The sequence below is a fragment of the Coturnix japonica genome, chromosome Z (genome assembly GCF_054131305.1).
Source record: "Coturnix japonica strain WE chromosome Z, WE-NBRP24, whole genome shotgun sequence".
Taxonomy (NCBI): Eukaryota; Metazoa; Chordata; class Aves; order Galliformes; family Phasianidae; genus Coturnix; species Coturnix japonica.
This window is the reverse complement of record NC_140702.1, coordinates 59,643,502-59,657,231: the sequence shown is the minus strand read 5'-3', so window position 1 is coordinate 59,657,231 and position 13,730 is coordinate 59,643,502. Positions and strand designations below refer to the sequence as shown.

General features: G+C 37.5%; 1 protein-coding gene across 8 annotated transcripts in view; it reads right to left on the bottom strand.

Moving 5' to 3' along the window:
- ERBIN (erbb2 interacting protein) overlaps positions 1-13,730 on the bottom strand; it is a 100,870-nt gene that overhangs the window by 43,202 nt on the left and 43,938 nt on the right. For all 8 annotated transcript variants that reach the window (XM_085528321.1, XM_085528322.1, XM_015848554.3 and 5 more), the window contains exons 4-5: positions 10,527-10,724; positions 7,097-7,214 (exon numbers count right to left, since the gene is read on the bottom strand). In XM_085528321.1, coding sequence (XP_085384447.1) covers positions 7,097-7,214; positions 10,527-10,715 — 307 coding nt within the window. In that variant the 5' untranslated portion in view covers positions 10,716-10,724. The remainder of the gene's footprint in view (positions 1-7,096; positions 7,215-10,526; positions 10,725-13,730) is intronic.

Genomic DNA, 13,730 nt, shown 5'->3' with positions numbered 1-13,730 from the left:
GCTGCAGCACATGCCTGAAGCACATGACCAAAGAAGTCACACAGGGATTTCAGGTCAACGGCCAGAAACCTGTATGTAATCGACCTCCGTCGAGGGTCACGTAGCAGGGCTGAAATAAGGAATTTCGTCTGATCTTTAACTCCCCAGAGGGGAATGATTGTTTTGGCACAGCTCCACTGAGCAAATGTGTGCTAATGTCCCTCTCTTTGTTCAGACTGGATTAAGGCAATTGTAAGCATAATTGGGGTCTCACTCACCATCTGGAGTTACACTAATCCTTTCTTATCACCAAGGACAGCATTGACTGCAGAACAGCAGAGAAAACTGGATCCACCTTTACTATCCATCAGAAAACCTTTTTAACTCAGAAATATCGGCATTTCTAGGTTAACAGAAATGTGCTCGTCATATCCACTGCTGGTAAAGCCTTTGCAGCAGAGCAGCCCGCCTAAAGCCGGCATCCCGGTACACTGCTGTTTCTGCCCCACTGCAGTTGAAGGGAATCTGCTCTGCTGTTTGTGCTCAGGTTATGTAGCCTCATTTTTCTTCAAAAATGCGTGGACTAGCAGACTTCAGTTACTTAAACTATTACTGGTTGAGATGGAACTGGCATTACCTCCAAATAACGTGAGACCTGTGCAAGTCACATGGGTGACTCCCCCAAAGGAAAGAGTTCACAGATCGATCTTTTGATTTGTAGGAAGCATGTGAAAATAAAAACATTTTTTTCTCACTGAACAGCAGATAGCTCAACAACGAACAGACCTCTTGCTGCAAAACATGTGAAACCACAGCTCCCCATGCATCCTTCCAAGTGCAGGGGACATGGGTAAACACACAGGCCAAGTTTGTAAGAATATGAAAGCAACCTTAATTACACATGTTCCTCCTCCAGCTAATCTATTCATTCTGGTCTTAAATTCTGGACAAGCAGCTACGAGCCTGAAAACAGCTCCATCATAAAAAGCACAGTTTCTGTTTGTTTTCTCATTCAGCCTTCTGCTACAGCTATAACGACATCCTGGCTTGTATCAGAAATAGTGTAGTTAGCAGGAGCAGGGAAGTGATCATCGCTCTGTACTCATAACTGGTGAGGCAGCATCTTAAGTACTGCATTCAGTTTTGGGCCCTTCCCCACTAGAAGAACATCAAGGCCATGGAGAATGTTCAGAGAAGGACAACAAAGGTGGTGATGGGTCTGGAGCACAAGACTTATGGGGAACAACCGAGGGAGCTAGGATTATTCAGTTCGGTGAAGAGGAGGCTCAGGGAGACACAATTGCCCTTTATAATGACCTGACTGGAAGCTGTGGCCTGGTGGGGGTTGGCTTCTTCTCCCACCCAACTAGTAATAGGACAAGAGAGTATGGCCTCAAGTTGCACCAGGGAAGGTTCAGGCTGGATACAGGGGAAATCCTATTTGAAAGAATAGACAGGTGATGGATCAGGCTGTCCAGGGTGATGACTGACTCACCATTCCAGGAGCTGTACAAGAAATGTGTAGATGTGGTATTAAGTGGGCAATATCAGTGGCAGGTGGATAGTCCTTTTCTCCAGTTCTACACTCTGAAAATCTAAGTTTCCTTTCACATTTGTCCTCCCTTCTTTTATGGTTATTTGCAGGTTTATAAAATGACAAATAGAAACGCAATCTTTATTTTGAGGGCTTCTTGGTTTTTTTTTGGAAGGGAAACTTAATATTTATACTGTTTGTGTAATGATTAGTGCAAGAATTTCTGTTGACTTATAAATATGAAAAGTACAGTTTAAACAGTGTTTTCATTTTTTAAAAGGGAGATAAAATACTTCAATAGATTTTCCATGGTGAAGAAAAATATACTGCTATTGGTTGTGATAACTATTACAGTATAATTAGATTTACAATAAAATACAGCATCAGTAATGTATTTGGTGCTCATTTTCTTAGCAACACGAGGACAGAAGTACATATAATTACGTGACAATAAAATGTTTATTGAAAATGTAACCTGCTTTTTTTTTTACAGCACTTCGATCTTCTTAAAAAATTAACATTTTATGCTCACGTGTGTGCCACACTTTATGTTGGCTTTCACTCCTTCCCATCTGCATACTGTTGTTTTTTTTTCCCCATTAGATAGCTGAGTCAGGATTAATATTTCCAAAATTCATTTCTAAGAGCACTTGCAAAACTAAAAATAAGAAGTTTTGTTTCATCTGAAGGCTTAAAACCAAATTCTCAGCAGTTCAGGCAGTACTGAATCCTAACTTGCTTTTCTCCCACCCCCCCATCACTATTCCTAGTCCAGTCACTTTTGGTTGATACATCATGAATATCACTCAAAGTACACTACTCTTCAAAAACAAAAAGTGCAAAAAGTGAAATTCACAGTTAAAAAATTAAAAATTAAAAAAAAAAATCCAATTACTTCTACAATTTCTGTGTTATAAAAATTGCTTTGCATCCAGGAACAGATCTCTATTAGACTACTTTAAGAATTTCAAACGTATACACTCAAGTTCCACATTCAAGACCAAATTTGTGCCTTAACTGCACTGCAATTCCATTTTATTGACATCCTCTCTTTGAGATGAATATGATTTTATTCTGCAGAGACAGCTTCTAGACAGTATTTTTTATATGGAATACGATATATTTAAGAAAAAGCATTATCTACACTTCACTACAGAATTTAAGCAGAAGAGCTAACTACTTTTAACATATATCTATCACCTCTATATAATGACATATTATGATAAAGCTACAGACTTCGAAGTCCTCAATTGATTAGTTATCTTTCTATTTAACTATCATGGAAAGTCCCTACTGGACCTGGTCCCTACAAATGTGGAGGAGAGCATTATAGAGGTTCAGATGGTGATCAGAGGGCTGGAGCACCTGTCCCATGAGGAAAGGTTGAGGGAACTGGGCTTGTTTAGCTTAGAGAAGAGAAGGCTCTGGGGAGACCTCATTGTGGTCTTCCAGTACTTGAATGGAGCATTTAAACAGGAGGGGGAATGGCTGTTTACAATGGCAGACAACGGGATTGGTTTTAGACTAAGACAGGGGAGGCTGAGGTTAGAGATCAGGAAGAAGTTCTTCACCAGAGGGTGGTGACGCACTGGAACAGGTTGCCCAGAAAGGTTGTGGATGCCCCATCCCTGGAGGCATTCAAGGCCAGACTGGTTGTGGCTCTGGGCAGCCTGGTGTGGTGGCTGACAACCTTGCATATGGTGGGGGGGTGATGATCATGATGATCCTTTTCAACCCAGGCAACCCCACAATTCTATGATTCTAAGATACAAAATTAAGTACAGCCCCTTCCTTTCTTCATATATAGACTGAAACAGCAAATTTATAGCAAATTATTTTTGTATCCAGGATCTTCCTCTCTTCCTTCTTCCTGGGGAAAATAAAGCTTGGATCATTCTCTTTTATTAACTATGAATAATTCTCAATTTGTTGACAAACCATACTTCTAAATCCATCACAGATGGGCAACATAAGAACTAGACATTCTCCTGAATTTTTGTTTTCCAGCTCCCCAACTTCTGGCACACACTTTGCTAAAACTTGCCAAATCAGCAGATGTTTTTAAAACACTGAAGGAAATGTATTTGATCTAGATTTGTCTGTTAACAAAAACCTTCAAATTTACTAAAAATAATATTATCGGCAGATGTGTTTTTGTGGAGCTTTTCAGTGTTTGTTTTTTTCATTTGTGTATTTTTCTGTAAAAATGCCTTGCAACAGATTGAAAAGGTGACAATGTTTAAACTGCTGAAATGTTACAGGGAAAAAAAAAAGCTACATAACTGACTACTGAAAACCTGAATTTCTAAGACACTATGCTCATTTTGGCCTTACTAGTTATTTTCTGACCTTCTTTAGGCCTCTGAAGGGCCTATAAGCATATAGTCTAAAAATTCAGTGTTTTCTTTTCACCATTTGCAAGTAGGCAAAAAAGAAACTGTCTCATGGTTTCCCAATCAGCTATCTCCACAGGCCCAAGGGGGTTCTAAGCCCATTTTCAGGCTTCCAGGTAAGACTATGTTCCCTGGCCGTCACCTCATCACATACCTCAGCCTTCCAAACCACTTGGTTCTAGTAACTTATAAAACTAACTCTTCTGTCTATTTGTATATAGCATTATACATCCCCCATCCACGTGTTGATGTAATAACAAAGAGGAGTTTAAAAATAATTGAATATTTCTTTTAGTTTTATAAACTGAAAACTGCTTTCTACATGTGCCTTAGGTTCTGCACACAGCAATTTTGCATCAGGCTTTAAGGTAAAAGCTTTAAAATGTAGCTGGAAAGAAGTAATGGAATCTTTGATATTTAGGGCTTAAAATGGCCTTGAGATTCAGATTAAAATGCCATATAAAGTCAACTTAAATTCTCACTACTTAAAAAATAAGCATCCATAATTCATCAGCTTTTTCCAAGATGAAATGGAGAGTTTAAATTAACAGTACTTTATGCATACTGCACATTGCAGCGGTCTGATATTTTAGGTGACATCTACACTATGGACACTTGAGAAGCTGTAAATACATTCCTAACAGTTGGAAAAAAAAGTGTGCTCAAGAACACACAACTGCTACCAGCACAAATGCATGCACCACTTCCAATGAGGACCAGATACGCTGGCAGTGATAAAAAAAAAAAATTAAAGCCTCAAGAAAGGTCAGTAACAGAAGGTGCTGGACACTGAGAGCATACAAAGGAAATACACGTCTCATGGCTTTCTGTACTTTACTATATTAAAATAATCGGCCACGCTTCAGTGTCACATATGGAATATATGAAATTATAAGCACTTAAATACGAAATGAAGGCAGTTCATTTTATGCATATTGGAACACCAAGATTGCACTCTTTCACTAATACCTTTTATTTAAAGCAACCATCTCAGTTTCTACTATTTTATTTTTTCATCTAAATGCCAAAAATACTACATGTATATTTTATTCACATATAAATATACAGGTATGCAGTTGTGCTTAAAAAACTGCATGCTCTCTTGCGCACCAGTCTCCTGTCCTACATGAGCCAGCTGTAAGTCAGATTCCTCTGTGAGGTAACCAGACCACATTTCAAAGCAGGAGTTTCATTCTTAATTTTCCTAGCAGCTCTTTACATAATGAAATAGTTGTTTGGCCAATGCCTTCTATTATGGTCATGCCGTAAGCAGCTCAAATATCCTAAATGAAAACCACGGCATATTTAGTGTTCATTGGTATTTGAAAATGAAGTCGAAAATTATAGATGACAATTATAAACAAACACCTGATTTAAACGCATCTGCACTCTGTGCTTTAATTCCATCCACATAAGGAAAACAACACTTTTGGTACTGTCATGCTAGAAAACATATAAGAAAAATATAGGAGACTAACATCTTTCTTTGCTACAACTACACTATTCTGACAAAAAAAAAGCCACTGAGTTCTATTCTAGAGTTTTTATGCCTCTCATGACTGATTCCTAGTAATTTTTCTTCCTAAATCAGGGAAAACATCTCCTGCACTTCCCACAAAGTTCACTATTTCCACATCACAGTCTTGACATCAAAATAAAGGAAAGCCCTGGAGAAGTCCTAGCTGACACACAAGACATGCTGTAGAGGTGGAATTCAACAAGAAGTGCTGAGTCCTGTATCTAAAGAAGAAGAACCCATCACTCCTAAAAAACTGAGCTTCACAGTTTACTGCAAGGTCATATCTTTCAGCTACTGTCTCTTCAAATCCTTTATATGCTTATCAGTAACAAGTGCTTCTTCAGCAGCTCTTAGAAGGCTTAGCAAAGGGTTGTATTGTTTTGGGTGAGTAACTCTCATGACTGGTAGGTGACCAGCTGCCTATTTACATTCATAAGCTGAGGAATTTACCAACACTAGAACTCAAAATTCCTTTTATTGCTTTCAAATTTTAATCACCGAAAACCTGCATTGGAACCATTTAATCCTTTTAATAGTTCAGTCTAGGACAAAAATATGATTCTTTCCTAGCCGTCTGTCCTTATGAAAGTCCTGTTCTTTAGGAAAGACTATTAATCCACTTGTACCAGGAACAGTTCAGTAACAACCAGGTCAATTTATGACGCTAAGTGTTGCATTCATTAGACGGAGATAATAAAGTAACAGTTTAAGTGCTGAATGTGATACAATGGACAATAGAGGAGAATGCCAACATCTCCATGAGGGGAGTGCTTTCACAATAAGGCAGAACTTAATTTTTTGGAGTAATGATTATCTAGTTGTCCACAAAAAAACATGAACTGGATATTATAGAACCTTTGGCATATTTATGTAATCCTTGTTTTCAAATATGGTTTCAAGGAAAGGTCTTTCTCTTACTTCACTATAAATCAGCAAGGAAAGGCTATTAGATCCTTATCAACTAACATGATGAACTTTTTTTTTCTTTAACCACACAAGCAAGACTGATGACAATATAAGCTAATAGAATTTCCTCACATTTGCACAGATATTCCAACTTGCCAAAAGAGTACCATTAAAAATAAATAAAAGCATACATATAGTACTTGGCTGACAGCATTCCATAATTTATAAGCAGCTGACTCACAGAATGCAAGTCAGTCAACAGCACCAATCACAGTCCACTGACACTTTTCTCCCCGTGTGACAGAGATTACCATCTCTAGAGACTGATGGCAAAGCAGATGACTTCTACTACTACTTCAATCATCTGTCTCAAAGTTAACTGAAAACAATTTTCATAATAAAAAGAGAATCCAGCAAAATTTTAAAATCGCGTGCAATAATTCTTCACTACATTGAAAAATGACAAGAATCAATAAAAATAATAACTTCAGGCATTTTCATTTTCAAGAAAACACAAACATTGTGAGGTATCATTCTTCAGTAATGAATCTCAAAACATAAAGCAATTCATTTGACAGATATAATTAAAAACAAACATCACAGACTGTAAGATAGATTATTTTTTGCTAAGCATGAGATTTTGGTTTGCAGTTTAAAATTTATTAGATGCATAGCTTATAGAAATTACACTTTTACTGGTATCTTTAAACAGTCAGTGATGATTTGCCTTTAAGCAACTCCAACATAATAAGAGAAGTGACTTACCATTCTTGCTGACATCCAGTTCCCTGAGATTAATGAGATTTGCAATGGATGCTGGCAATGTGGTTAGATCATTGTCTGGCAAACTCAGCTTGTGCAGCGACTGACAGTTAAAAAGTTGCTATTGAAACAAAGAAAAAAGAGCAACTTTCTCTTAGTTTTCTCTGTGTAGCTTTTGTTTTTAATCCCTTCAAACTTCTGACCTCACAGCTGGAAGGTCAGACTATGTAAATCTGACTACAGACAAGTGTTTTTTTAAACCTATGTTTATGATGTTTAGAAAAGCTAAAGAACTTCAAACAGCCACATAAAAACTGACAGCTACATTTTACAACACCTGAAAAGCCCTTCCAGTGTTATCATAAACTGTGACTAGTAGTTACATACAGTCCTGAAAACAAAAGTATTTGCCCCAATAAGTATGCCATATGGTACCCCAGAAGTAAATCTTATTTTTCTCCCCCTTTTTTTGAAGAAACTAAAGTAAATAAATAAATAAATCCAATTTAAAAAATTATTCCGGAACAAAGCATTTGAGTAGGTATTTATCTTCTCTAAAATAAATGTTAATACATTTATTTTACAGAATGTTTTATTTCCCAATATGATCCTAGCTTAAGTACTCCAAAAAGCAATAAAATTATGAGAACTGATGGAAGTTTGATCTAAGGTTGCAGAAAAATATATTATAGCTTTTTTATCAACGTAATTAGCATGAAATACCAGCTCAGAGATATCTTCCTATACGTATGATATGGAAACCTTCAGTTTCTTACCCAGAAGCATTATTATTTGACAATTTACAGCAGGGAGTATTAGTGGAGTGAAAGGAAAAGAAAATATTTCTGAGATACTCTTACAGGTAGTACATACTGCATATTTAGGGGGGGAAAAAAAATTACAATCATATACTACTTTCCTGATATTTTATTCATAAATAGTTGGGTTCTGTTCTTTAGTATTCTGAGGACAGATCAGACAAACCCAGCAAGTGTTCTGGGACTTAAAGAAGAATTCTCAGTCAATGTCACAGTGATGAGTAAATTTCAACTCAAGTATCTCGGGCCCTTCTCAATCAACAGGCCATTATTCCAGCCACAAATAACTGAATAACTCCCATCCGTTTAAAGTTTGCATATGCGCCCCAATCAAAAGCAGACAAATTCGAAAGACGGACAGCTCAAGGAATTAGATTAACTTGCCCAGTGATGTTTCCAATTGAAACGTGCACCTGTTAGAACTACCTGGTATCATTAAGACTTTGAAGAGCTAAAGTTACCTTGGGATATTATCTGGGAAACAAAATTTAGATGATCATATGTGTTTCAGTGCCTTTCCTTCATTTTAATGCTCTTAAGCAAGAATATGTATTTAAATCTAATCCTAGAAAACAATGATCAGGAATCATGCAATAAATAAAAATGTCCTGACTGCAAGAACCCTAAAGGAAAAAAGGGAGATGGGTGGAGAGCCTTGCAGGGTAGTGATGCTGTAGTTGCTCCGTTTTAATGTTCACAAATTCCATAGTTAGGTGCATTATCATCACTCATTTTTAACACCTGAAATCACAGCATGAAGGTTTGTTTTACTACTAAATTCCAATTTCTTCCGAACAGCAAAATGAGGAGGAAAACTAAGACTGCTAAAATTTGAGATTTTCAACTGAAATGCACATTGTGGCACTTTGAAACAGAGCACATTCTTAGACATGACTTAAGAGGAGAAGATGAAAGCATTTCAAACATAGTCACTTTGGAAACCCACTATTATATAACCAGCATTTCAGGAGAAGTAAAATCTTTCTGCACAGCATTTCTCCTGACTTCAGTTTGCTCACACCGTACCTTCAGTCTAATTACATCCACTTAATTAACAAACAACACTAATATCTGATTTTCAAAGTATGCTGAGGTGAACATTACTGGAAAGACTGGGGGTAATTAAAAAAAACCAAAAAAACAACAACAACAAAAAGCCCCCGAACCTAAAAAACAAACAAACAAACAAACAAAAACCAACCAAACAAAAAACAGACTATTCAGACTATTGCAGGTTGACAACACGGCAACAAAATGGCTGTGCTATGATATACAAAGGGCAAAAAGCTGCAACACTGGGACAAAAACAGCATCAGCAGCAATCAGAAAAGAGGAGGTGTAGGAGACAGCCTTATAAATACCACACTCTTTTTCTGAGATGATGGATTAATTAGGAGCCTGCTTCAGAGTTCAAACATTAAATAAGTTTAGGTTAGGGAAAAGGCTTATACAGATTGAAACTCTGGCTCCAAAATGGACAGGATTATTTCAGACTTCAAGGTGTTTCCCTAGAGATCTTCTCTGGATAGTTTTAAGATCATGGTCTCTATTAAGTTGGTAAATTAAGTTTTTAGAATGTCTCTAATTCTCCCTAATCTCTCCATTTGTTTCTTTTACAGTATTTGAATTTACATTTATACTGAATTTACATAAGGTTTCTAATTCCAGGGAAAAAAAGGAATATATTCATTAGATTAAGCAAAGTCAGCTCTATCAGAATACAAGACTTCCAATGAACTGACATGCTGCTATGCTGAAATTATTTTCTTTATTAATTTCATTTATGTTTCAAAGAAACTCAAGTCAACAAAATCTCACGTGGTTATGACAAATGATCAACAAGCTTAGCAGTGCATTTCAAACTCACCCCATGAGACAGGGAAGATCTGGGAAAAAACTATTTTTAATATCAAGTATGTGGTGAAGTTGTATATCTTCACCAAGATAGGTTCTAATAATGGAAAATCTATTTTGACCACACTGTGCTTTTGAGGAGTATCAATGAAACAAAATCTCACCCTTTCCTCCAGTATACTGTTCATTCAGCACCTGGTTTGTCTTAAGATTTCAGAACTAGCACCAAATAATGATTTCTTTAATTAAGATGTAATCAGAGTAGAATATCAGCTCTCCAGATTTTGAGCTTAAAATAATATGAGATACATCAGAAAGACTTTCCAGTCAAAAACAAAGTGACTATTTTGGACTTCAGCTGTCCTTCATGAGCACAGGGATCTGAATAAGACATAAATCTTGCTGCTTCTAATCTGCATATATTATCAGAGATTCAAAGCAGTGCAGCAATTTAATATTTGAAAGCAGACCCCTCCACAGAAATAAATTAGCCTGCCTCTTTTGCCTTGCACCAGCTTCTCCTGTTGGGCTGGATCAGTTGTTTAAGCAGTTTCACCTCAAGGCAGCACAGGGAACTGGTCCAGCTGAAATACACAAGACAGTCTATCAAGACAGCTTGTTCTGGGACCAACTTTTACTTGAAAATATTTGGAAAAATGCAGCCTTAAAGCTGTAGCGGGAAGCCTGACCCTATCAGCTTCTACCACTGAAGATACAGTAGGAGAAATATTAGTTACACAAAGGAAAATCATGCAACATACCTTTGGAAGCTCTTCAATCTGATTAGCATCTAAGTAGAGTTCTTCCAGGGTTTTTTCAAAAGTGAAAATCTCCTTAGGCACCTGTTCCAGGCTGCAGTGAGAATAATCAAGTGTAGTGACCGTTTCTTCCTCTCCACGCAGGCAGCGGCATGGCATCAGCCGCACCAGCAAATTCCGCTTCGTTGTCATTTTCAGGCACTGTAACACAGAAATCAGGAGACTTATAAAACCAACCAGACAACTGCAGAAATACTTAGATGGGCAACGTCTCAACCTTCTGGCTGCTAATTACTTAAAAAAGGAAATACATGTATACATGCATGCTTTGTGTATAAGTACACATATATGAGAAGGAGGTGGGCAGAGAGATTTTATTTTTGCTTAAACACAACAGATCTTTAATGGCACAAAATGTCATTGAGATACCTACAGACACCAAGGGGTGAACATAAAATTTAGCCTGTAACTTGTCACCCGTCAACAGCCCTAAGCAGAGAATATCCACACTGCACAAGAGCAGACAAAATTTGAAGCAGCAGTTCTGAAGCATCATTCATGATTTAACAATCCGTTTTTGCTTAAAACAATAAAATCAGAACTATACAGAGAAATAAAACCTTTATTTTCAGTGATAAAGTTAAATTAATGTATGTTAATTTCAAATCCCTCACATACAGCATTTTTGCACAAGCTAGTGTTGTTTTCTCCAAAGGTTGTACCTACTTAAAATAAAAGGTTTCTAAGTGCCCACATAAATAATTTCCCTCACCTTCTGCAATTTCAGTCAGTAAGTAAAACTTCAACACATTTTGTTGGGCTCACTGAAATTAAGAAAACTTCACTTTGCTTTAGGAACTTCTTCCCTGTCTCAATTAAATCACTGAAAATTATCACTGCTAGGACAGACTTTTCACGTCACCACTTCCGCACTTTTCCACCGCTCTCAATGTACAAAAACACACCCACCCACCTACCTGCCTTTCTGTTTATCTTGTGATCAGTTGCCCAAGTAAAAAGACTGTAATGGAGGAAAGAAAGGATGTATCACAGAAGAGAGTACACACTTCTATTAACCAAAGACAGAAAAATGTAGCGTTGCACAGGTGACATGTTTCTTTTATATTCTCAAATTAAGAACTTCTCCAGGGACTGTTGAGGTAAGTACAGTTCAGAAAGTGGACAGGAACACAAAGCACCTCAAATATTTCCCTCTCCACTAAACACTGAAGTGTAGTGAGAATAAGAATCTAGTTCTCGTACTGTATTGCAACATCAACAAGCAACGCGAAAGCACCAAATAAAACAATGAAATAGCTTTGCAAATCTGCAACACTATTACAGTTTATTTTTCTCCATCACCGTACAAGTTCAAAACGGTAAGAATTCTATTAGATAGAATTCTCTATCTACAACAGAAACCAGAGAAGGAAGAAAGAACAAAACAAAACCCCACAAACAAAAAGCTTTTGTCCCCCAAACAGTCAAAGCCTTGACCTAAGTTTACCTCACCTGAAAAAGCATCAGGATACCGGTACAGTTAATTTTACATTGTGAGGGAATAGGAGGAAAAAAAACCAACACCGTATAAGCAGAACAGATAGGAAAAATAGTACAGATAGTACACCCCAGAATACCACTGGCCTTCCTGGCCACAAGGGCACACTGCTGACTCAAGGCGAACCTGATGTCCACCAGGACCCCCAGGTCCTTTTCCACCAAGTTCCTCTCTAACAGGTCAGCCCCTAATTCATAATGACGCTTGTGGTTATTCGTCGCCAGGTGTAAGACCATACACTTGCTCTTGTCAACTTATTGTTTTCTTGTAGTTTACCATGCCATGCTGAGTTATGAGAATCTGCAGTTTCCCTATAGTAATGTACTTCCAGAAGACGGGTCAGCTCATTACCCTTGAAGCATGCTATTACAGAAAACAGAATCAAAGCAGCAAAATCTAACAAAGCCAGAAACAAGCTTCAGCAGGTTTGCAGTTTCAACAAAAAAGATCATTTACCTTATTTTGCTTTCCCATTATTTTTGTATCAATAAAATGAAAATATGCGCTATCATAGTGACATCTAACCTCATGATCAAAACATTAGAGCAACCAAAATAAATAACATCAAATCACATTTTAATAGCATCTACCACTGAAAAGCTTCTACTGCACAGAAGGCTTTGAAGACTGCTTGAAGTACTCTTTATATCTCACTAATCTTGCTAACTAGAGATGGAATTTCAGTGCTGACAGATGCTAATAACATACAGTAAAGTAAGAACTGGAAAATACAGTATAATTAATGCAGCATTTAGATAAAGTTACTGGAGAACCTAGGGAAAAGCAAACAATAGTTATAGCAAACCTACACTGTAACAACAGTAGACTGAATTTGTAAGCGTGAAACATCTTTGAGCAGAGTAAAATCACTCCAAGTATAAAAGCAAAGCATCAGTTCAAAAGGCCACAAACAGCAAAGGAAAGCAAGACCAGCAGCAGGGTTGGATACTACTACAGACTGATAATTCAGATGAGTGCATGCCACCCAGAGAGACATCACTCATTCCTGCACGCTGCTGTCATCTAGCAGCACCCAGACATCTGCCAGAGACCCACACAACATTTTTGTTTAACCACATGTCTCACTGTGATTTGATGAGCATTAAAAAAGATAAAAACCACACACAAGTATCACACTGTTCTGAGAATTCTGAACTCACGTTGTTTCATGCAGAATCTAAGCTCATAGTCCTTTTGTTCCTCATCTCTAATTTGTTTTAAAAGTAATAGCACTGTGTCATAGGTCATTTAGATTCCTGCCTGATGCTAACAGGATGTGAACGCTCATGCTGTAAGCACCGCATGTGAAAGCACTCCCCTTTTTCCCCCAAGCGTTTCAGAAGGATGTTTACCAGTACATCAACAGCAAAGCTGAAAATGAAACCAGATATCAGATGCTCACACAGAAAGGCAAGCGCAGCTTCACAGAAACATTTCTGTTCAGAATCCCTCTCGTCCATCCCAGTGCCTACAAATGAGTGTGGAATTATGGAGCTGGGGATGTGTAAGTACAGGAAGAGAGCAGGGAGGGGCAGCATGCACTGCAGGTTAACATATAGAAACCTGTACGTGGCCAATGGGCAGAAGCTCCAACAAATTAATACAGAAACACAATTATTAAAAAAAAAAAAAAAAAAAAGGCACTCTTC